Raw genomic sequence first — 24,135 nt, 5'->3', positions numbered from 1 at the left:
TGATATCTTGTTATGGTTTTGATTTCCATTTCCCACCTTAAATTTATACAACATTGCATGTCAATTACATCTCAATTTAAAAAATTAATACATCAATTTGTCATTTTCCATCTTCCCCAAAACATTATACAAAGTTGACCTCTGAACAATGCAGGGGTTGGAGTGCTGGTCCAACATGCAGTTGAAAAATCCATGTAGAACTTTTGACACTCCCAAAATTAGCCTACTACTGACAAGAAGGCCTACTGATAACATGAACAGTGAACTAATACCATGTTTTGTATCTTATATGTATTATATACAGTATTTTTACAATAAGCTAAGTTAGTGAAAAGAAAATATGAAAATCATAAGGAAAATACAATTATAGTACTGCATTGTATTTATTTTTTAAACTTTGCATGTAAGTGGACCTGTACCGTTCAAATTTCTGTTGTTCAAGGGCTAACTGCAATCTGATCCTTTCTAGGCTTTAAGAATCATTTGAAAATACAACTTTTAGCAACTTCAAGACAGACATTCTGTAATTCATTTCATCATTCTTTTATCACTGAATACATTTTTTTAACTGATAAGCCTGTATGCACAGAAATCTTTGACTGAATCACTAAATTCCTAGGTCAAAAAGTTTGAATATTTCAAATACCCTTGTGACATATATTGCTACATCAATGTCAGAAAAGTTGTTTCAACACAGTGCTCCTCCTACCAGGTGTGAGAGCCCGCCTCCCAAGTGTCCTGTATAAAGCCACCAATCAGCAACCACAATTTAAATGGCAGCCTCTATTTAGATTTCAAAGGACACAGAAGAATGAGGTCAACCCAGAGTGATCAAAATGGATTCTCCCTCTCTGTTCTTAAAACATTTTAAAAGTGAGGAAGAATGAAATATGGCCATTTGTAGCAAAGTGGATCGACCTCGAGGGTGTCATGCTAAGCGAAATAAGTCAGGCAGAGAAGGACAGATACCATATGTTTGCACTCATAGGTCTAACAGGAGAAACCTAACAGAGGACCATAGGGAGAGGAAGGGGGAAAGAGAGTTGGGTAGAGGGAGGGACACAAATAATGAGAGACTACTGAATACTGAAAAGGAACCGAGGACTGAAGGGGGCGGGGGGAAGGGAAGGGGGTGATGGTCATGGTGAGGGGCACTTGTGGGGAGAAGCACTGGGTGTTACATGGAAACCAATTTGACAATAAACTATTAAAAAAATAAATAAATAAAAGTGGAAGTATCTTTTACAAGCTCTCACTCACTCACTCACTTCTGGAAATTTCCCTGACTAATGAGAATGGTTCATAAATATTTGGGTACGGCAATGGAGAGGGAAGGTTACTGGATTTTGGCTCATCTAATTAAAAGGTTTTTTTTCATTTTGGTTTTGCTTTTTCACAGTTGTTCTCACTCTGATGTTTTATTCATTTCATTTGGCAGGATAGACTCCCTCTCCATCACTGATCTGGGTAGTTCACCAGCAATCCCCTAGCCATACAGGCCTTGGTGAAGGGGCTATGTCAGTGTTTTAAAAAAGAAACAGCAGTATGGGGAAGAGGTGTTGGCCATACAAGTTCTGTTAACTGAGTAGAGTTAACCTCCCAGCAACAGCTTGTTTATATTATTATGTACAGATATTTCTGATAAATGGAGGGAAATGACAGGGCAAGGAAAGGTGGTATTGCCCCAGCATGGGTAGCTGCTGTCCTCTGAGTGGGACTCACCATAGGACTGCTGAAAGCCGTGTGCTTGGACAGCATGCTGGCCCGCTTGGCCTCGGCCCGGCTGCCTGTGCGCCGATGTGACTTGGTGCTCTGGCTCCTGTGCATGATGCGAATGCTCTGATGGCTCCCAATGCTGCCACGCTGGGGCAGTGAGCCCCCTCTGGGTACTGCCTCTTCCTCCTCTGAGTCTGCCTCCTGGTACCTGGCCAGACGCTGGGCTGTGGGAAGAGGTACATGGCATAACACCTCAAGGGGAGGCTAGGAAAATGAAATGGATTCAGAGCACTCACCACCTTCACTCTCCCAAAAGCAAGACCACATTTAATGAGCATTTCCACTGTGAGATAGAGGCTTTATCTGCGCCTACCATCAACCGCATGAGGTTGATATTTTCAACCCCACTGCAAAGATGAGTAGACTGCATCTCAGAAAACTTAAGGACCTTGCTAAGTACATAAGACTCAGGAGAGTGGAGAGGACACCCAGGTCAACATGATACCAAAGAGCTCAGGTCCTGTGCATTTTGGCACAGTGGCTATCCATTTCCACAAACAAGTAAGGTATGGACAGAGATAGATTCATATACAGCCCCTGTATTCAGGTGGACCCTAGGTGTGATGAATGCAGTTTGGGCAGCAGACAGTGGGGATGAAGGCAGGGGGCTACCTGACTCATTAGGGCTGTCAAGACAGATCACAGGTTGAACATCTGCCCTCCAATCACACAAAAACAATGGTTCTCAGTCAGTGTGTGTGGATGGTGCTTTCCCATGGGGGTTCCTTGTACAGGGACAGGTAGGGGTATTATCTGTATTCACCCTGTATGGATGAAGCTCTATCCAATAGAGAGGCTAACAGTCCTTGTGGGGGTTGCATAAAGTGGACAAATGCCACAAGGGTATAGACCCAGCAGGCAAATATCCACTGAATATGACCCTGACTGCACTGTTATGCTTGAGCCCTTGGTGGAGCATTGCCCAGTAAAAACCATTGTGGCCATGTGGCCACTCAGTGAATCACATGAAGTACATCTGTGCTGTTTCTTGCTAATGAATAGCTCTGAACATATTTTTCTGGCTTTGCCCAGATTTAGTTCAGCTTGTTTCATCATAGATGAGCAAGGAGGCTCTTCATGAGGATTACTCATTCAAAACAAGCAATTACTAAGAACTTCAAGGGCAAGTCCAGTGCTGAGTGTGAGCACAAGGTTTCTTAACACAATGTGGCATGCATAAAATACAAAGAAGCGTCTTCCAATCTGGGTATGCCTGTGGCATTGGTCTGTCTTGTGAACTTGGCCTTATATTTAACATCTTTCTTTAGTAAGACTTTTCTTTAGGGATGAGAAAAACAGAGATAAGGAACAGTAAGCCAATCATGGTCACAAGGCGCAGTAATTGCCAACGTCAGGATCTCACTCAGGGAGCTCCTCACTCCAGAAACAAATCTCCTGCATATCCCACCCGCTCCTGCTGATGTAAGTCCCAGTTTGGTGGTAAATGAAGAGCAAGGAAGAACAAAGCCTAGACACAGTGCTGTCAAGCTTCTAGGTGTGCACATTGGAAGCTTGGTATCAGCCTCTCAAAGGATACACCTGCCTGTCCCAGTCTCCTGCAGAAGTAGTTAGATGTTAGCCTAAATGCAGCCATCCCTCAGACCACTGCTGAAGTGACTGAGGTCTACAGTGATACAGTGGTTTCTGACCAACAGTGACCTGAGCAATGCCCTCAAAGTCCCTGGGGAAGATAAAGGCAAGGAGCAGCTGATGCCTCATTCTGGGCACACAATGTCACCAGGACAGGAGGTCAGAGGGCCATATCAATAGTTTCCATGGCTAGTTCAGATATATGTGAACTGGGCTTATCACACAAAGCCAAAGCCCACCTGAATTCATTTTACTAATGAGATCTGAGAGGTCAGACCACACGAAGTAACAGTTGAAGATGCTCTCGGCCCAGGTGTGTGTCAATGACTGATCACAGAATTTCTTTCAAACATGAAGTGGAGAGAGGCCTGATTGTTTTAGTCTTCACCAGAAATGTTTTCCTATGTCTCCAGAGGCAATGCAACCCTTTAGTTTTATAATAAGCATCTAACAACTGTCAAAAATTTTCTGTAATCTTAGTGGAGGTTCTGCCCATGGAGCCTCAGGTCTAGCTTTTAAAGGTTGCTTCTGACATAACTTCAGACCTGGGTATCTGGCTCCTTTACAACTAGGCTGAACTCTGCCTTCAGGCAAATGGGCTCTTCTGCACTAGGCTGAGGAGCTACAGAAAGGCAAAGTGCAAGGGGACAGACAGGTGGGTGCGGTCACTGATCGTTTACTTTGGGTGGCAAATAAAGTGTTAAAAGTAGTGCGTAAGCTTGTATGTCTTCTATTTAATATGATTGATTTTATATAAAGGGTTAATATCATAATTTTTTTGTTTTATGAAACTCACAAAAATCCCATGCCTCCTAGAGATCTTTCCTACCATATTCCCTCATAAAGAAGTCTCCTAGTGATGCCCACATACTGACTCCTGTTATATATTTGCTTCTGTTCCCGTGGCAAGACTTCTTTCATGTTTTCAGAGGCTGTTATAGGAAGGAGAGGGAGTCCTGGTTGCAGAGCTGATGGTGCCTCGCAGAGGTGCCACGGCTCCACAAACACTAGTGTGGCACAGGGACCCTTATTATGGTGCCCTCTCCTGGCTTGGGTGGGTAGCTGGTTCTAGTCACATCCTTCACTTATGAAGTGGATAGCTCCCCTATGGGTTCAGGGAAGACAGAGGCAGCAAAGGATAAGGAAAGGAGAAGTGGGAGGAGTAACCTCCTGTAAACTTCAAACAGCTTCCATGAACATCATTTTTTTCCCCCATAATATTTTATTGTCAAATTGTAAGGGGAAGAATATAGCATGAATTGCTCATGCTCTTCTGAGAATTTTCAGCTAATAACAAGAAGACTGATGGGCGACAACAAAAACATCTCTTCATTCTTGGCATGGCAAAGAGATTGCGTACCTCAGAAGTGAGTTCCTCAAGAATGCTCTTCTTGGTTCTCTTGTCTGACAGAAAATGTGTGTGAAAGCAGATGCTCACCACACTAAGATACTGCAGTGACTAGGGTGCTGTCAGCAACATGGAATTCTGTGTTGCTTCTATAAATGCTGTCAAGTTTCAGTCTCCTGGTTGTTCTAAGTTTTATTATCTCTCAAAAATCAGCAATCCCTGAAGCTTAGTGTGTGTGTGTGTGTGTGTGTGTGTGTGTGCATGTATGTGCACACAGGCACATGTGCATGCAGCTTTTCTATAGCAGCTCCCTATCCAGCCCAGACTAGGAGTTCCCACATCCAGACTCACCATTTGCATCATGGGAATATTCTATGCCAGACACAGTGCATCTTCGGAAAACCATCTTATTCTCAGTTAAAGTGCCAGTTTTATCTGAGAAGATATACTGTATCTGCCCTAAGTCTTCTGTGATGTTCAGAGCTCGACACTGCAGCTGTGAGTCTGTTTCTTCATCGTATAACTCCATATCCTGGTTAATGAAGTACACTTGGCATACTTTAACAATTTCAATGGAAACATATAAGGAAATTGGGATCAAAACCTAGAAGACATAAGGCATACAGATGAACAGCTGTGAGGACCAGGGAGCTTAGAACTAGTCCAATATATTCAAATGACTACAACCACAAGTAAATAGGGACTATACTATACCTTTAAGGGCTTAACCAGGTTGGTTTAGAGTCAGTAATGGAAAAGTATTAGGATTGGCAAAGAGCTTAAACTAGGACAGCCTATGGTGTCACTGCAGAGCAGAAATCCACTATCATGTCTGGAAGAATGGTAACCATGGCTTGGATAGAAGCAAGCATTTTCATATTATTAAGTTGTGCTTGAGAGAAGCTAGGAAAGGAAAGAGAAGAGAGTGAGAGGAAAAAAAAACACACATGGCACAGTCAGAGTCCTCATAAGCAAAGTCACCTTGCACCACAGTGGCAATTGGCCCCCAGGCTCTCCTAGGGCTCCTGGCAACAAGGAGCTGCCCATCTCATGGACACAACCCCACAGTTCAGAAGAGACAGTCTTTCCAGAGGCTGGTTGTGTTGAGGGACAGTTTCTGTGATCTTGTATGATACAGAGCAAAGGAAAGAAGGCTTTCAGAAGAATATTCACAATTATACTTTGACAGTTTAAGAACAATTCTCATGAAATCAAGGTTAAAAAACATTTTTTTTGGAGTAACAGTATTGAACTAACCTGACTAAAAGACTAATTTGTGGAAAGTTAAATATGTCTGTTTCTGTTCAATGAAGCACATGTGATAAAAGACAGAAGAGCTCCCCTCAGAGGCAAAGGCTAAGCAAATGTCCTCTGTTCATTTTATGTTCCTAAGATGATACTCACTGCCCCTTCCTCACTCTTAGATTCTTAGTGATGAGGAGCTGTTCACCAGGCATGTGAACTAATATTACTAATGCTAACAGTAATAAGGGTAATAAAAACTAATACTGCAAAATGCAATGTGATATCCTGAATTGAATCCAGGAACAGATAAAGCACATTAGTGGAAAGACTAGTAGACTCTGAATGATGTCTAAGATTTAGTTCATGGCAAAGTACCAAAGTTGGTTTCTTTCTTCAGACAATGTACTATGGTAATATATCATGTTCACATCAGGGGACTCTTGGTAAAGGACATATGGAAACTCTCTGTACTATTTTTTGTAACTTGTCTATAACTCTTAAAATCATTCCAAAATAATAATTTTGTGTTTTTAAAAAGTAATTGAATAGAAAAAGAAACACAATGATCAAAAAATCATCCCCACAAAGCCTAAGAATTTTAGGAATAACAGAAGAGAAAGTTAACTTGAAAAACACCCCCAAAACGCCATAGAAAATTTAAGTGGCAAAGTAAGATGTAACACATTAGGCAGGTATATCTGTGGTCCTCCCAGATGCACAATTTATAAGGAAATTATCAGCAGAGTTCTTACCAGAAAAGTAAAGCAATTATTGTATGGTACTTAGTACTGTTACCTGCAGAACTATTATCATTGTCAAAAATGAGTAAACTGCAGCTGTGACTGGGGATAAAGAGGTGCCATCAGACTCAGGGACATCAAATAATGATCTCTTTTCTTGATACCGCCATACCCACAGTCCATGTCCTGTAGCAATGTTCAAAAAGAAATATCATTTATCCAATGTTAAAATAAGAAATTGCTAGTGCAAATGAAAGAAAAACATCAAGACTCTTGAAACAGGCACATTTGGCCTCATTAGTCTGCCTCGCCACATAAGAAAGCAAAAACACGTGGCTGGTACCATTGGCACTGACAATCAGACTATTGGAAAGCCCAAGACTCTTCCTCATATCAGGCATTTCCCATTGCTGACACTGAAAAGCACACTGGTCCTAAGGCAGAAAGTGGATATGTGCTGGCAGCTATCAATGGAAAATTCCCCAAAAGATTTTCCCAACATGCGCCTCACAAAAACCAGTCTTGTCATTTGGTCCTGGATACTTCCCATTACTAACTCTTGCTACAGATTCAAAATGCATATATCATAGACTCCCAGAAGCCAATGGAAATGCACATTTCATTAACTGGGTTCTGATAACAGAAACCCTTTTCATGGCCCATACACCGAGGTCTTTTACCACTGAGCTCCACAACCATGTCACCCATCTGCTTCACGATGCGGGCAAGAGATGTGGTTAGGACTGTTTACCCAGAGATAAAGGCAGCATCCCAGGTCTGGAGGCCATCAAAGGCTGGAGATCACCAGCGCCTGTGTGTAATCTAACTGCTAACCCTTTCTCAGCACCCAAATATTTCTTTTCCCCACTTCTTATGGAGTTCTCATTAGGAGCATTTGTGCATCTCCTGCTATATTATTCTCCATTATCACTAGGTTACTAATGCTTCCTCTACCAGAATCATTACTACTGGTGTGATTAAACCATCCTTCCACCCAAGAAGGCACAAATTTGAAAAACAGTATCACTTTATCGAGATCATTCATCTAGGCATTTCTAATCTGGCCTGTGTGGATGCAAAGAGCCCTTGAGTGTAAGTGGACGACAAATATGTGTTTCAACTTTAGAGTGCTGAATCAGAATGAGTTGTCAGCCGCCCCCCCGGCTCGCCTGGAGGCTGTCCAGCAGTGCCCGCTTATGTGTGACCCATGAAGCGGACTTACCGACCGCAGAAAACAGAGACATACAAACGAGGAGGAGGACACACCAGAGCACATCGCAGTTCATTTGCCTCTCAAGTTGGCTGCGCTTGTAGCGGGGCCCGCTGTTGTTCAGCAGAGCCTTGGTTTCGTGTCCTGCAGGGGAGCACAAGGGGCATGGTAAATCAACGCCCAGCAGTGAAGTGATGGAGCTCCCTGGCTGGTAGAGTAAAGTATGGTGCCGCCATCCAATCATACTTACAGGGTAAGCTCAGTTGAAAAAGCAGGGTATAAAATGAATCTTAAATCTGTAAACACCATGGAAAAACAATGGAAAGAAATAAGCTAAAATGCTGAGAGAGAACACTTTTGGTTAAGATACTATTAGAAATTTCAATTCTTTCTGCTTTCCTGATTTTTCTAAATTTTAAAATGGATACATGCTGTTTTTATTAAAAAAACCAAACAAGGACCAAAGTTCAAGAATGTACAGCGGAGGCGGCAAGCCAGCACTGTCACAGACCGCCTGTGCCATGGCCATGCCTACCTGCATAGATGACGATGCCAACAACAGCTTCTGTGTTTCTGATGGTGCATCCTCGCAACAGCAGGTTTTCTTTATACAGCCCGGCCTTTTTCCCATTGTTGTGCGTGCTGTTGATGAAAAGGTAGCATGCATCACATGGATGCTTCCAAGTACCTCACATCTCAAGGAGCACTACCTTGGGGAAGGAAGGCCTGGACGCTAGGCTGGGAAGGGGTACGGGGACTCCAAGAGTGGGTGGCTTGTCTCGGTGGATCTCTGCAAGAGCCAAGAGGGAGCTGGTGCTCACTAGTAACTGGACAGGACTCCTAAAACCCTGGTAAATAGGAGTCCTGGGATGATCTTTTGTTCTAGTACTTATTCTTTGGCACCAGTACCCAGCACAGGGCACCTAAAACTCTTGTAATTTCCTAAGTGATAAGAGCACTAGCAGTATCTTTTGTTCTAATATTTGGTCTCTGACTCCAGTTTTTCCTGGCACAGGATACCAAATCACTTTTAACTTCCTGGGTGATAGGAATTCCTTTTCTTCTAATGAAGCCACTTTGGGTGGACTCCTGGATGGACTTTAGTCAGCAGAAAGACCAAGCCATGATTGGAAGCTTAGAGTTTTCTTTTTCTTTTCTTTTTTTTTAACATTTATTTTTGAGAGAGAGAGACACAGAGTGTGAGCAGGGGAGCAGAGGAGGGTCAGAGAGAGAGGGAGACATAGAATCAGAAATAGGCTCCAGGTTCGGAGCTGTCAGCACAGAGCCTGACGGGGGCCTCGAATCCACAAACCATGAGATCATGACCTGAGCTGATGTCGGACACTTAACCAACTGAGCCACCCAGACGCCTCTAGAGTTTTCAACCTTACCCCCGTTCTCCAGAGAGTGGAGAGGGGCTGGAAATTAATCACTGATGATGCCTATGTGATGAACTTCCCAAAAATTCCCAATAGTTGGGGTTTAGAGAACTTCTGGTTTGGTGAACATATGGAGGTGCTGGAAGAGTGGTGTGCTCAGACAGGGCACAGAAGCTCTGCACCCCTTCCCACAGACCCTGCTCTACATATCTCTTCCATCTGGCTATTCATCCATATCCTTTATCATATTGTTTTATAATGAACTGGTAAACAGTAAGGGAATTGTTGTCTGAGTTCTGTGATATGCTCTAGCAAATTAATTGAACCTGAAAAGGGGATTGTGGAAACCTCTGCTTTATAGCAGATCAGTCAGAAGGACAGGTGACAACCTGGACTTGTAATTGCTATCTGAAGTGACGAAATCTTGTCAGCTTGAGCCCTTAACCTGTGGGACCTGACTCTATCTCCAGGTAGTGTCAGAATTGTATTAAATTACAGGACATCCAGCTGATGTCACAGAATTGCTTGATGTGTAGGAAAAACCCACATGTCAGAATTGTGTCAACACTGCAGGCTTCTTTTCATCACAAGGATAGACCACAGCTAGAGAGGGCAGACCTGGGAGCAGTGAGATCGAGTTAGAAGTTGGCCAGCGAAGGCTGATAGATGGTCTGCCCACTTTCTGCTCATCATAGAGAACACTGCCCCTCATCAGTACGTTTTGTCATAAATACACAAATCATTTTCTTTAAGTTTTTATTTAAATTCCAGTTAACAAAGAGTATAATGTTAGTTTCAGGTATATGATAGTGATTCAACAATCCCCTACAACACCCAGGGCTCGTCACAAGTGTACTCCTTATCCCCATCACCTGTTTAGTCCATCACCCCTGACTCCTCCCCTCTAGTGACCATTAGTTTGTTCCTATAGTTATGAGTCTGGTTCTTAGTCAGTCTCTCTCTCTCTCTCTCTCTCTCTCTCTCTCTCTCTCTCTCTCTCTCCCCGCCCCCCATGTTCATTTGTTTTATTTCTTAAATTCCACACAGGAATCTTTCTCTGACTTATTTTGCATACAATAATACTCCATCCATGTCATTGCAAATGATAATATTTCATTCTCTTTTACAGATGGGTAATTTTCCATGGTATATATATTTTACCTCTTCTTTATCCATGAATCAATTGACCAACATGTGGGCTGTTCCCATAGTTTGGCTATTGTAGATGCTGCTGCTATATCCCTTTGAATTAGTATTTCTGCATTCTTTGGGTAAATGCCTAGTAGTACAATTTCTGGATTGTAGGATAGTTCTATTTTTAACTTTTTGAGGAACCTCCATACTGTTTTCCACATTGGCTGCACCAGTTTGCATTCCCACCAATACTGCAGAAATGTTTCTCTCTCCCCACATCCTTAACAACACCTGTTGTTTCTTATGTTGCTGGTTTTAGCCATTCTGACAGGTGTTGAGGTGATATCTCATTGCAGTTTTAATTTGTATTTCCCGGTGACCATTGAGCATCTTTTCATGTGTATGTTGGCCACCTGTATGTCTTCTCTAGAAAATGGTCTCATGAGAGACTTTTGAATGCTGAGAACAAACTGAGGGCTGAACAGGGAGGGGGGAAGAAGAAGGGGGTGATGGTCATGGAGAGGGGCACTTGTGGGGAAGAGCACTGGGTGTTATATGGAAACCAACTTTTCTTTCCTGGTTTGTTAAGATCAATTGACCATACAGTTGTAGATTTATTTCTGGGTTCTGTATTCTGTTCCATTGATCCATGTGTCTACTTTTGTGCCAAAGCCATACTATCTTGATCACTACAGCTTTGTCATATAATTTGAAATCCAGAATGGTGATGCTTCCAGCTTTGCTTTTCTTTTTCAAGATTTCTTTGGCTATTTGGAACCTTTTGTGGTTTCATACAAATGTTAGGATTGTTCTAGCTCTGCAAAAAAATGTTGGTATTTTGACAGGGATTGCATTAAACGTATAGATTGCTTTGGGTAGTATAAACATGTTAACAATATTTGTTCTTCCAGGACATGAGCATGGGATGTCTTTCCATTTCTTTGTGACATCTTCATTTCTTAAAAATTTTATTTATTTGAGAGAGAGAGAGAGAGAGAGAGAGAGAGAGAGAGAGAGAGAGGGAGAGAGAGAACATGAACAGGGGAGGGGCACAAAGAGGGAGAGGGAGAGAATCCTAAGTAGGTTCTGCACTTTCAGTGCAGAGCATGATACAGGCATGATACAAACCATGAGATCATGACCTGAGACAAAAAAAGGAATCAGATGCTTAACCAACTGAGCCATCCAGATGCCCAATATTTTTAATTTAATTTTTTTATTTTTTATTGTTTATTTATTTCTGAGAAAGAGAGAAAGAGAAGGGGGGGAGAGGGCCAGAGAGAGAGAGAGATACAGAATCTGAAGTAGGCTCCAGGCTTTGAGCTAGCTGTCAGCACAGAGCCTGACACGGGGCTTGAACCCACGAACCATGAGATCCTGACTTGAGCTGAAGCCAGACGCTTAACTGACTGAGCCACCCAGGCACCCCAATTTATTTTATTTTAATGTTTATTTATTTATTTTGAGATATATATATATATATATATATATATATATGGTGGATATATATATATATATGGTGGATATATATATATTGTGTGTGTATATATATATATTGTGTGTATATATATATATTGTGTGTGTGTGTGTGTGTGTGTGTGTGTGTGTGTGCAGAGAGCATGTGTGAAAGCACAAGCAGGGGAGAGGCAGAGACAGTGGGAGAGAGAATCCCAAGAAGCCTCCAGATTGTCAGTACAGAGTCCAAGGAACAGCTTGATCCCAAGAACCATGAGATCATCTTGAGCTGAAATCAAGAGTCAGGCACTTAACCAACTAAGCCACCGAGGCACTCCTTCAATTTCTTATATCAGTGTTTTATAATTTTCAGTGTACAGATCTTTCACCTCTTTGGTTAGGTTTATTCCTAGGTATCTTACTGTATTTGGTGTAATTGTAAATGGGATGGATTCTTTAATTTCTCTTTCAGTTGCTTCATTATTGGTGTATATAAATGTGAGACATTTAGGAAAGAGAATGGTATTAATTTCAGCAACATTTTCTATATCATTTTTTTCTTATAAAAAGTTATATAGTTATAAGAAATAGTAATGCATTAAATTTGAAATGTGGTACATTCCATTTTATGAATTGGGTTTCCTTGCTGTTTTGATTCCAAGTTTAAGCCACTGGTTTTCAAACTTATCCTTTTGATCCACTAAGGATGGCCTCATCGTCATCCATGCTGGCCAGAACACCTCATGTTAGGATCACAGTAGGACAGGCGTGGTCCTGGAGTCTGAGGAACACACACGGGAGGCCTTGGAGGTTTCTAGAACTAGAGTAGGGGCCCAGCCGACACCAGTCAGTGCCTCCAAAGGGGACTTTGGAAAAGCCACCTTCTCACATCATCAGTAGACAACCTCTCCACCCTTCCCACACGTGAATAGGCCAAACTCCTCTGTGGTTCTTGAAGCTCACCAAGGGCACCTGCAGGTGTTTTCCCTCATACCAAACCTTAGCATATTGCCACTGACATGAGAGTAGAGTTGGTCCCGGGAGGTACAAGGACAAGGGAAGAATACCAGGTTTCTGGGGAAACAGTACTTCCTGACACATCTAGGCTCTAGTCACTGGCATGAGGGGCCAGGGCTGCCATTCAATCTCAGACACAATCCATGTTCTTCACACCAAGAAAATGAATACATAAAGACAAGGCCAAAATGCAGGCTAGGGGGATGCATCTTCCATAAACCTGTTATTTAACTGACACAGTATCAATGTTTCTGTAGAAGGCATGCAAAAGAACACAGTTGGGTGTTTCAGACAACAGTGTGTCAATGCCCCCATATGGCAGTTCCAGGATAGAATGAGGTTTTGCTTTAAAAAAGATTCAAGACTGAAAACCTCATTGTTGGATAATGCATCAAGTCTCAAGTATGCATAAAATGGTACATATGAAACACTATGCCCACTTCTGGAATGAGAGGGTACCTATGGCCACAGTTCTCTTGGTAACAGCTGGACATCAACACGATTCCTGAGGGACAGTTAGTAAAAAACAGTTTCAATCAAAATTCCCATCACACTTATTCAGAAAAAGAGATGAACTCAATAAAAACAAGAAAAACATTTTAAATTACCTTCTTTGGTATGACACACTTTTTAGCAGTACTGTACTATCTATTTTTGTTTAATTTTTAAATGTTTATCTATTTTAAAAGAAAGCATGCATGCATGCACATGTAGAGGAGGGACAGAGAGAGAAGGAATGTGAGCAGGGCAGAGACAGAGGGGGAGTAAAAGAATCCCAAGCAGGCTCTGCACTGTCAGCAGAGAGCCCAATGCAGGGCTCAATCTCATGAATCATGAGATCATGACCTGAGCTGATATCAAGAGTCAGAGACTCAACTGACTGAGCCACCCACATGCCCCAGCAACACTGTGCTTTCTAATCAGACCAAGCCAGACCAGAACTGGTTACCAGCAGGTGCACAGGCCTGTGAAGACTACAGCCACAGGACAGGCAGTGCACAGACATGAATGCCCTTTTCATTTTTTTTAAATTTTTAATGTTTTATTTAGTTTTGATACAGAGAGAGACAGAGCATGACAGGGGGAGGGGCAGAGAGAGAGGGAGTCACAGAATCTGAGGTAGGCTCCAGGCTCTGAGCTGTCAGCTCAGAGCCCAGCGCAGGATTCGAACCCACGAATGTGAGATCATGACCTGAGCTGAAGTCGGAGGTTTAACTGACTGAGCCACCCAGGCACCCCGTGAATGCCCTTTCCTGAGTGAATGGACCCTGCATGAGAAGAGGGAAGAAAAGAGGCCAAATTCCATCAGGATACCTGAAGAACAAGGAGAAGGAAAACTACAGCTCTGCCTTGGTCTTCTGAGAGGAAAAATACTCTGTGAAGGTAGAAGAGGCCCACAGCCAAGCAGCTATGAGTCCTGATTCTAGGAAGACACACCCCATCATGCTGTCCTCAATACCTACCTCCTTGTTATGGGTTGATGTATATTCCCTGCCCTTGGAATTCATTTGTTGAAGCCCTAAACCCCAGTACCCCAGAATGTGACCACATTTGGACACAGAATCTTTAATAAGGTAATTAAGTTAAAATGAGATCATATGGATGGGCTCTAACCCCATGTATGGTGGGTGTCTTTATGAAGAGAAATTTGGACACAGGGATAGATAAGCATAGAGGTTAAAACCACATGAAGACTGGGAGAAGACAGACATCTGCAAGCCAATGAGAAAGGCCTTAAGAGGAACCAGTCCTGTTGACACTTTGCTCTCAGATTTCCAGCCTTCAGAAATGTGAGATTATGATAAATTTCTGTTGTTGGGGTGCCTGGGTGGTTCAGGTCATGACCTCAGGGTCCTGAGATCGAGCGCCATGTTGGGCTCCATGCTGGATGTGGTACCTGCTTAAGATTCTCTCTCCCTCTCCCCTTGCTTGCCCTATAAACAAACAAATTCGTTTCTGTTGTTTAAGACACCTAGTCTATGGTGACCCTGAGCACACTGACACTTCCTTTAACATTTCATCTAAGCCTCTAAGAAAAGCTCCTCTGGTTCAAGTCTCCCGGGCTCCTGACTCATCAATCCAATTTCTTCTAAATCAAAACTGCCCAAAGGACAATGTGGTGATGAGAGCGACTGCTTAGTGAGAATGTCCTGTGCGCTGGGAAGCACCACATGCAGGCTCCTTGGGAAATGGCAGAGTTCAGTTAATCAACAACCTACCTGGCTGCTCTTTCTCAGGAGATGTCATGTCTCCCTGCCAGCACTGGCTGTTGGAAATGGGTCCTGCACACCAGTGCTCATTTCTCCCAGCATGTGAAGGTGCTGACAGGACCAGCAATAGGTAGCAATCCATTGGTTCAAACACAAAGGAGCAAGGTATACTTGCTGCTGGTGTACTAGTCCAGGGCCATGGGCAGTAGCATGAGAGTTCAGGGACTTTGGATAGCAGCCTGCAGCTCTCTCCCTTTCTTCCCAGGTCACATCACTTCCAGCTCTTGGGGCCTCCTGTCTGCTCCATCTCAGAGAGTGGTCCACCTTCACCCTGGTCACCAGGACCATCATCCTCGGGTGTCCTTCTTGACCCCTCCTTCCTTATACCTACTCAAATGCCAATCCTTCATTTTTCTCTCTCACTGGTTATTTCTTGAATCCACCTCCTTCTTGCTCTCTCTGTGTCTCACTATCCTAATTTAGGGTTCCACATTTCTCTGCTTAGAGCCTGCAACACACCCCTTGCTGGCCTAGATGCCAATATCCTTGGTCCCTCCTATCCATTTCTCACAAAGCCACCAGAGCAACCTTTCAGTGTGCACATGTAAACACTGCATTCTGGGCACACCTGTGTGAGCTCCTTACTTCCTCATGTTTGACACACATGGCCAGCTGGCTTTGCAACCCCTTTGGGGGCCCTTCCTGTGCATGCTTAAGGCTCCAGCCACCTCACACTGCACATCCTTCTACCCACATTGCCTCTCATCCCAATGCAACCCATTTGCCTGGACAAGCCTGCCCTGCTATCCTGGGCTCACATTTTATAGCCTTCAGGCAGATTCTCTGGGTTAAGCTCCTGTAGACAGGAAACCTATAGACAGGAAACTTTGCAGTATTCTTTGATGCCTCTTTCTTTTTGTCCACTTCTAAAGTGAGCTCCTCAAATCTTATTCCATTCTGCACCCTGGATGCAACTCAGTGCCTGGCAAATGCTGATGACTGCCTTGTTCTCGGCTTCAGGTTGGATCCATCCAATGGTGATGTCACAGACAAGGGAGGATGGTGAGGTTATTTCCTGGCACCTTTTGGGAAGAGAGCATGGAGCTGGGTGTGTCCCTAGACCAGGGCTATGCGACTCCTCAGGTGACTCCTTTACATGAGTCCCAGGCAGCCAATCCTTCCCTGGAACCATTGGACCTCATAGGGGTGACACTTCAGCTGCTACTAACTCTGGTAGCCCCTCTCACTCCTGCTTCAAAGGATCTTAGCAAAAGATAACCCTCCAATTATGTGAATTTGAGTGCCAGATCTGTTTCTTAGGGGAACTGAGTGACAAAGGTAGGGAGAAAGAAGTTAATACACAATTCCTTCCATGGCTGAACCTTGGGCATAGTTTTCTTTAAAATAATAGTTGCTCAGGTTGCTTATCTAAGTGTAGAAATAACTAAGTTGTATATTTTGTGACAAGGTTATATTTTCTTGATATATAAATATGTCAATTAAAGGTGTCAATGTAAAATGAAAAATTTCCAGTTTTAATGAGTCCAGCTGGTGCAGTTATAGTTTATCTTAATGTCTGGTTATTTGTAGTGAGAATATATTGGACATAAGCTCACACAAAGCTCCATCCAGACACTGGGCAGGAGGAGTGAGGGGCCATGAGGGCTCTCCTGTTTGCAACGGTCCTGAAGATGAGGAAGCCAAAGGCAAACTGAGGGCAGACACAAGCTAGCAACTGCCCCATCCCCACTCCCATGGGATAGGTGTGACATTCCTCAGGCACTTCTCCCTTCCCAAGAACAAAAGAAAAGGATAAACCAATAGTTAACTGATAGAGATCACAATCATGTAGGACAGGAGTCTGTATCAGTTTACAAACGGCTTAGTAAATTATGAGAAAAAGGCAATCTTAGGTATCTCCATCAGTTAAGGGTCGGACCTCGGCTCAGGTCATAATCTCGTGGTTCATGGATTTGAGCCCCACCTTGCTCTCTGTACTGACAGCTCAGAGCCTGCAGCCTGCTTTGGATTCTGTGTTTCCCTCTCTCTGCCCCTCTCATGCCTCTCTCAAAAATAAACATCAAAAAATATTTGAAAAAAGAAAAGAAAAGAAAAAGGCAATCATCAATAGCCTAATCTCCAGAAACCTACAGATTCAGTTTCCTGGAGACACAGCATCATCCTCCCCTCCATAATGATGTGGAGAGCAAAGGCAAAAAGGAAATGGTACATAAAATTAAATTTCCATGGGGTGCCTACGTGGCTCAGTTGGTTAAGTTTCTGATTTAACCCCAGATCAAGATCTCACAGCTCATGAGTTTGAGCCCCATGTCAGGCTCAGTGCTGACAGCTCAGAGCTTGGAGCCTGTTTCAGATTCTGTGTCTCCCTCTCTCTCTGCCCCTCCCTTGCTCATGCTCTGACTCTTTCTCTTTCAAAAATAAGTAAACATTAAAAAATATTGTAAAAAAAATCCTTATACTGTGCAGCCAATTGACAAATACTTGAGGCAGGCAGAGTATAACATTTCTCCAGGAACTCCGTACTGTCTTAATGTTAATGCCTTACTAGAGGGAAAAACAACCTTAGCTTGACAATAGCTAGTCCTCTGGTGTCTTTGGAGTCCACTTTAGCATATAAAAGTCCTTTTGGAGGTCTCTCTTTTGCCTTTACCTCCTCTAACTCTGTAGTATATAACCAGTCATTCTTCACAACCCCAGTACAGCTCATTCTGCCCACAAGTCCTGGGCACCTTTTTATACCAAATCACCTTTTTATACCAAAGATGCCTCAAGAATTCTTTCTTGGCCTTCAGCTCCAAACCCCTACCACTCCAAAACCATATCACTGGTGCCATCTCCTGCAAAGCAGGGAGGCTACCCCAACAAGTACACCTAGGGTCACAATGACATATTCCCAGCCCTGTGTGGTCATATAAGGCTTTGCAGCATATAGGCAGGGAGCTTAGAGCTCACTCTGCGGAGGACTCTGGAATAAGAAATGGAACCTGGCTTTATAACCTGAAATGGAATTTTATTTATTTTTTTAATAGTTTATTGTCAAATTGGTTTCCATATAACACCCAATGCTCTTCCACACAAGTGCCCTCCTCCATTATCACCACCTCTTTTCCCCCTCCCCATCCCCCTTCAACCTTCTGTTCCTTTTCAGTATTCAATAGTCTCTCAGGTTTTACATCCCTCTCCCCAACTTTCTTTCCCCCTTCCCCTCCCCATGGTCCTCCATTAGGTTTCTCCTGTTCTCCTGTTAGATGTATGAGTGCAAACATATGGTATCTGTCCTTCTCCGCCTGACTTATTTCGCTTAGCATGACACATGCGAAGTCCATCCACTTTGATACAAATGGCCAGCTTTCATTCTTTCTCATTGCCATGTAATACTCCATTGTATGTATATACCACATCTTGATCCATTCATCAGGTGATGAACACTTAGGCTCTTTCCATGATTTGGCTATTGTTGACAGTGCTGCTATGAACATTGGGGTATATGTGTCCCTATGCATCAGCACTTCTGTATCCCTTGGATTTGTAAATCCCTAGCAGTGCCATTGCTGGGTCATAGGGGACTTTATTGATAGTTTTTGGAGGAACCTCCATACTGTTTTCCAGAGCAGCTGCACCAGTTTACATTCCCACCAACAGTGTAGGAGAAGGGTGCCTATTTCTCCACAGCTTCGCCAGCCATCTATAGTCTCTTGATTTGTTCATTTTAGCCACTCTGACTAGCGTGAGGTGGTATCTCAGTGTGGTTTTGATTTGAATTTCCCTGATGATGAGTGATGCTGAGCATCATTTCATGTGCCTGCAGGCCATCTGGATGTCCACTTTGGAGAAGTGTCTGTTCATGTCTTCTGCCCATTTCTTCACTGGGTTATTGTTTTTCAGGTGTGGAGTTTGGCGAGTTCCTTATAGATTTTGGATACTAGCCCTTTACCTGATACATCATTTGCAACTATCTTTTCCCATTCTGTCAATTGCCTATTAGTTTTCTTGATTGTTTCCTTTGCAGTGCAGAAGCTTTTTATCTTGATGAGGTCCCAAGAGTTCAGTTTTGCTTTTATTTCCCTTGCCTTTGGGGATGTGTCGAGTAGGAAATCGCTGCTGTTGAGGTCACGGAGGTGTTTTCCTACTTTCTCCTCGAGGGTTTTGATGGTTTCCTGTCTCACATTCAGGTCCTTCAGCCACTGTGAGTTTATTTTTGTGTATGGTGTAAGAAAGTGGTCTAGTGTCATTCCTCTACATGTTGCTGTCCAGCTCTCCCAGCACCACCTGCTAAAGAGGCAATCTTTTTTCCATTGGATACTCATTCCTGCTTGGTCAAAAATTAATCGACCATATATTTGTGGGCCCAGTTCTGGGTTCTGTATTCTATTCCATTGGTCCATGTGTCTGTTTTTGTGCCAATACTGTCTTGATGATAACAGCTTTGTAGTAGAGGCTAAAGTCTGGGATTGTGATGCCACCTGTTTTGGTTTTCTTCTTCAATATGACTTTGGCTATTTGGGGTCTTTTGCAGTTCCATAGGAATTTGAGGAGAGCTGTTCTAGCTTTGAGAAGAACACTGGTGAAATGGAATTTTAAACCAGACTAAACCAACCAACCTCTCTGCTTTATTCCTAAGGGTAAGTAAAAATGTTTGATTGACTGGTGGCTTCAAATGTTACCCCTCATATGCCATGAAGCTGGCTGAGCACAGCTGAGCAGGGTGCCCAGAGCTATTGGGGCACAGGGCCTCTGAGCAGGTTCCCATTCACAAGGGCTTCTCTGGGCTGCAATGCCTCAGGGCAGACAGAGGGCAGCCCAAGGGTAGAGAACAATCAGAATTTCATTAGAGATTACAGGATCATCTTATTAAACAGTGAGCATTAAAGTACACTTGAATAATGACGCTCCTAACACTTTTTTTTAACAGTTTGAGATATTTCACATACCATAAAATTCCCCCATTTAAAGAGTATGCGGTTGAGCATTTTTTTGGGTTTTTTTGGTATATTCAGAATTGTACAGCTATTACTATCAGCTAATTTTAAAACATTTTCATCATCCTAAAAAGAAACCCCAGATCTGTTGTCAGTCACTCTCCATGCCCCTTCCACTCCCAAATCCTGGCAATGACTAATGCACTTTCTGTCTCTAAATGATATGGGAAACAAAGGCAAAAAGGAAATATGGATAATAGTAAATTTCCTTATAACCTGCAGCCCACTGACAAATATCAAAGGCAGGCAGAGTATGACATTTCTCCAGGAACTACCAAATGTCTTAATGTTGATGCTGTGCTAGGGGAAAAAACAACCTTAGCTAAATAATAGCTAGGCCTCCAGGATTCTCAGGTTTTATTTATAGCATATGAAAATCCTTTTGGAAACTTCCCCTGTCTTTACCTCCCCAACTCTCAAATATATAATCAATTGCTCTTCACAACCCCAGTGCAGCTCCTTTTGCCCAAGGATCCTATTCCCATGTTTTAATAAAACCATCTTTTTGCACTGAAGACATCTCAAGAATTCTTTCTTGGCAGTTGGTTCCATACCCTAACACTTTCCACATCATAAACACATTCCTATTGAAGTCATTTCAGACCAGGAGAATCATACACCATGGATAACATCTCTCTTGTGAAGTGCTCTAATTCACTGCATGCTTCACCCAGATTCTTTCCCTCCATTCTCATGTCAGCCATTGTTATCTCCAGAATTAAGAGGAAGCCACATTCCAAAATGGGGAATAACTTGCTCAGTCAATGGGCAAAGCTGGAATTCAAACTTGATTCTTCTTGCTATAATGCAAGCTTAGATCTCCAAGTGCAAGTGGCTACAATTTTTAGTTCAGATTGGATGGTTCAAATATGAGTGAAACCTGCTGGTATAAATGGCAGCTGGGCTTGGCCTGATATCTTTGGCTGGAGTGAGACTACAGGGCAGCAGCTGAGTCAAGACGGAAGGAAGATAATGAAAGCAGATAATGAAAGATAGAAAACCAGCAGACTAAGGAACTGACTGCTAATCTGCTCCATGGGTCTAACCTGCGTATCTACTGTAGTAGGGTCCCATCCCTAAGGAAAGAAAAATAAGGGAGGGGAAAAAAAACAATAACATCAAGGCCACCTGGCTATATGCATATGTGACAACATCCCACCTTGTAACATGAGACCACTTCATCAGACTACATATTTGTGTTACCATATATGGGAGACAAAGAAGTAAACAATATGTAAAAAACTAAGCGATGTGCCATTTGGCCCTCAATTCTTTGAGTATGAACCCAACTGAGTGGTGCCAGCAGGAATAAAGTTGCTTCCTAGAAAGAAAAGCCTCAGTGTCATAACTCTCTGTGTGAGAATCATGCTACATTACTTGGGAGCTCGCATCCAGGATTCAGAGACCATGCATTTCCACCTCCTTTGCCACTGGGGATACAAACTCAGGGCGCCAGGAGAGGTGGCTCACCTGGTGCCAGTGGACCGCTTGATTTCCAGCAGGAAACTAGACCCTCCTGGTGTGCTGGGGAAAGGACCCTGTGTGCACTAACAGAACCCATGAGGCCCTGGAAACAGCTCTGGGAGTGCCAGTTAGAATGGAAAGAACCTGGGTTCATTTTGGCAGACCTGCCTGTAATAAGCAGAAGAAGAGCCTGATCACCTCTCAGAGTTGTACCAGTAATTCCACAAGGGACAAGGAACGAAGCTGTGACTTTAAGGCATCGGGTGCTGGGCAGCAGGTTGGAGTCGTCATGTGACTATGTGTGGGGACTTGTCTCTCATTCATTTTCTGGGTCAAAGATTATGATAATTAGAGCCAACTGTCTCTGGTTATTCTGCCTCAGAATGGGGACTTCAAGGCTATTTCCAAGCAGCTGCCAAAACTCCTTTTGTTTTGGGGAAATTCTCTGTCTTCTCTGGACTGATATTGACTGCCTAATTTCACTGGTGGAAAACAAAACAAAAGAAACCTGAAGTCTGCTCCTCTGTCTGAGCTGAAAAGACTTAAAACTGGGAATTCTCTTTCTCTACCTTCTGCTGGCACCTCATCTATTATTCTGCCTTTCCTTCCCTCCCTCCTGTTTCTGCTCCACCTTGTGGGGGGAGGGCTTGCATAACTGGCTCCTCAATGCCTCAGGCACTATCAGCACCTCCTCCCATCCTAGATGTCCAGGAGTGAAGACCACGAACATCAGATTTCCCCACCAATATTCCAGGTAAAAATTAACCATGGGGAACAAATTCTCTTACGTGGACTCAAGTAAAACATATTCAGTGTTTAAGCTAATTTAAGTTTGTTGGTTTGAAACACACAATGTTTTATCAATGTTAAAAAATTTTATTCTACCTAGATTTACTAAAGGTCAAATAAGCTCATGTTATCTCTGGTCCAATTTGTTAACAAAAGGATGACTTAAAGTGATGGTTAATTTTGTCTGTCTCAGTTTCATGGGTAATTGTTAAGATAGCTTTCAAAGTCTTTGATAATCTAACACATTAAAGTTTTCCTTGCATGATAAATTGAGGTTGAATTCATTGGATATCTAACGAGATAAGAGGCTAAAGCACAAATAACTAGATGTAGGTCTGTGCTTTTGACTTGTTGCAAAAAAACTCTAAGGATATTTGAAACTGTTGAAAAACATACTTTGTGTTTAATGGTTTCCTGAGTTTGCCATCTAAAAAAAAATTCTGATATAACACAGAGTTCACAATTGGTTACTACTTAGTTTTCTCTGGAGACTAAGGTTTCTAAGAGTTAAAATTCTGCTACATGTAGTTAGAACTGAAAGAAATTAAAAAAGCAACTCTGTATGTAGAAAAGTCGGAGATATAAAAGAAAGATATAAGAAATGGAAATATATTTTTGTTGAGGGTAAAAGAAAGAAAGTCATTTTATCCTAAATGAGACTAGACAAAAATCTTGGGACAAAATCTAAATGCAAAAAAAAAAAAAAAAAAAAAGTTGTAGAAGGTTTGTGAAGGAAAATCTTTAAAAAGAAATATTATGTGTGATCACAATGGACTATGGTTAAAATAAATGAATTTAAAAAGTACACAGGGTTAAGGTTAAAATTCCTCCTCCTTTGTTCCAAAGGCTGGGAAAATGATGGCAATATCCTTGATGCCAGTCTCCAACTTCTCCACATTTGTGTTGTTCTTGTTTAGCAGAGGAATGAATGCCTCTGCTATATGAGGGATGGATAATATATAAAGGGCTTTTACTTTTACACAGGAGCTATTTTACTAAGCTTAGACCAATATATGCCAAAAATGGATATCCAGATGGCTGAAACATATTTATATGGGCATTGTTGGAAAAGGGCAGGGAAAAGACCTTGACTTTGGCTCTTTTAACCCCCTCCCTCCACGGCCAATGATCAATATGTAAGTTACTGTTGGATCAAAATAAAATTAATGCATCCTACAATGACCAAGAAAATTTTGCTAAGCCACAGTCCTATGGACCTCCAAGGTCCTACAGGTGGAAAATGGAGGGGTTAAAAAACAAAATAAGGGGTGTCTGGGTGGCTCAGTCAGTTAAGCATCTGGCTTTGGCTTAGGTCATGATCTCGCGGTTCGTGGGTTTGAGTCCCGCATTGGGCTCTGTGCTGACAGCTAGCTCAGAGCCTGGAACCTGTCTTCAGATTCTGTGTCTCCCTCTCTCTCTGACCCTTCCCTGCTCACGATGTCTCTCTCCCTCTCTCTCTCAAAAATAAATAAAACATTAAAACTTAAAAAAAAAAAAACCCTTTACATTACAAGGTTTAAGACAGATAAAAGAAGATCTAGGTAAATTTTCTGATTGGATAAATATATAAAGGCTTTTCAGAATATTACATATGTTTTTGAGTTGACATGGAAAGATATAATGCTTTTGTTAAATCAGGCTCTTGATGAGATAGATGTTTTGAAAAAAGATTGAGGAAATCTAAGATTTAGCTCTTAAATTATGCCACTATTTTACAAACATAAAATAAGAGCCCGATGCCCTTCCTGGAGAAGTTGAGAGAGGCTCTAATTAATTAT

At 42.5% G+C, this 24,135-nt stretch overlaps 1 protein-coding gene across 1 annotated transcript in view; it reads right to left on the bottom strand.

Annotated features, from left to right (window-relative positions):
• Positions 1-24,135, bottom strand: part of ATP10A (ATPase phospholipid transporting 10A (putative)) — a 199,175-nt gene that overhangs the window by 35,459 nt on the left and 139,581 nt on the right. Inside the window, exons 6-10 of the mRNA XM_029952276.1 lie at positions 8,445-8,551; positions 7,922-8,053; positions 6,755-6,885; positions 5,066-5,318; positions 1,723-1,940 (exon numbers count right to left, since the gene is read on the bottom strand). Of these exons, the coding sequence (XP_029808136.1) occupies positions 1,723-1,940; positions 5,066-5,318; positions 6,755-6,885; positions 7,922-8,053; positions 8,445-8,551 (841 nt within the window). The remainder of the gene's footprint in view (positions 1-1,722; positions 1,941-5,065; positions 5,319-6,754; positions 6,886-7,921; positions 8,054-8,444; positions 8,552-24,135) is intronic.

Source organism: Suricata suricatta, chromosome 9 (genome assembly GCF_006229205.1).
Source record: "Suricata suricatta isolate VVHF042 chromosome 9, meerkat_22Aug2017_6uvM2_HiC, whole genome shotgun sequence".
NCBI lineage: Eukaryota > Metazoa > Chordata > Mammalia > Carnivora > Herpestidae > Suricata > Suricata suricatta.
This window is presented reverse-complemented; position numbering and strand designations above follow the sequence as displayed.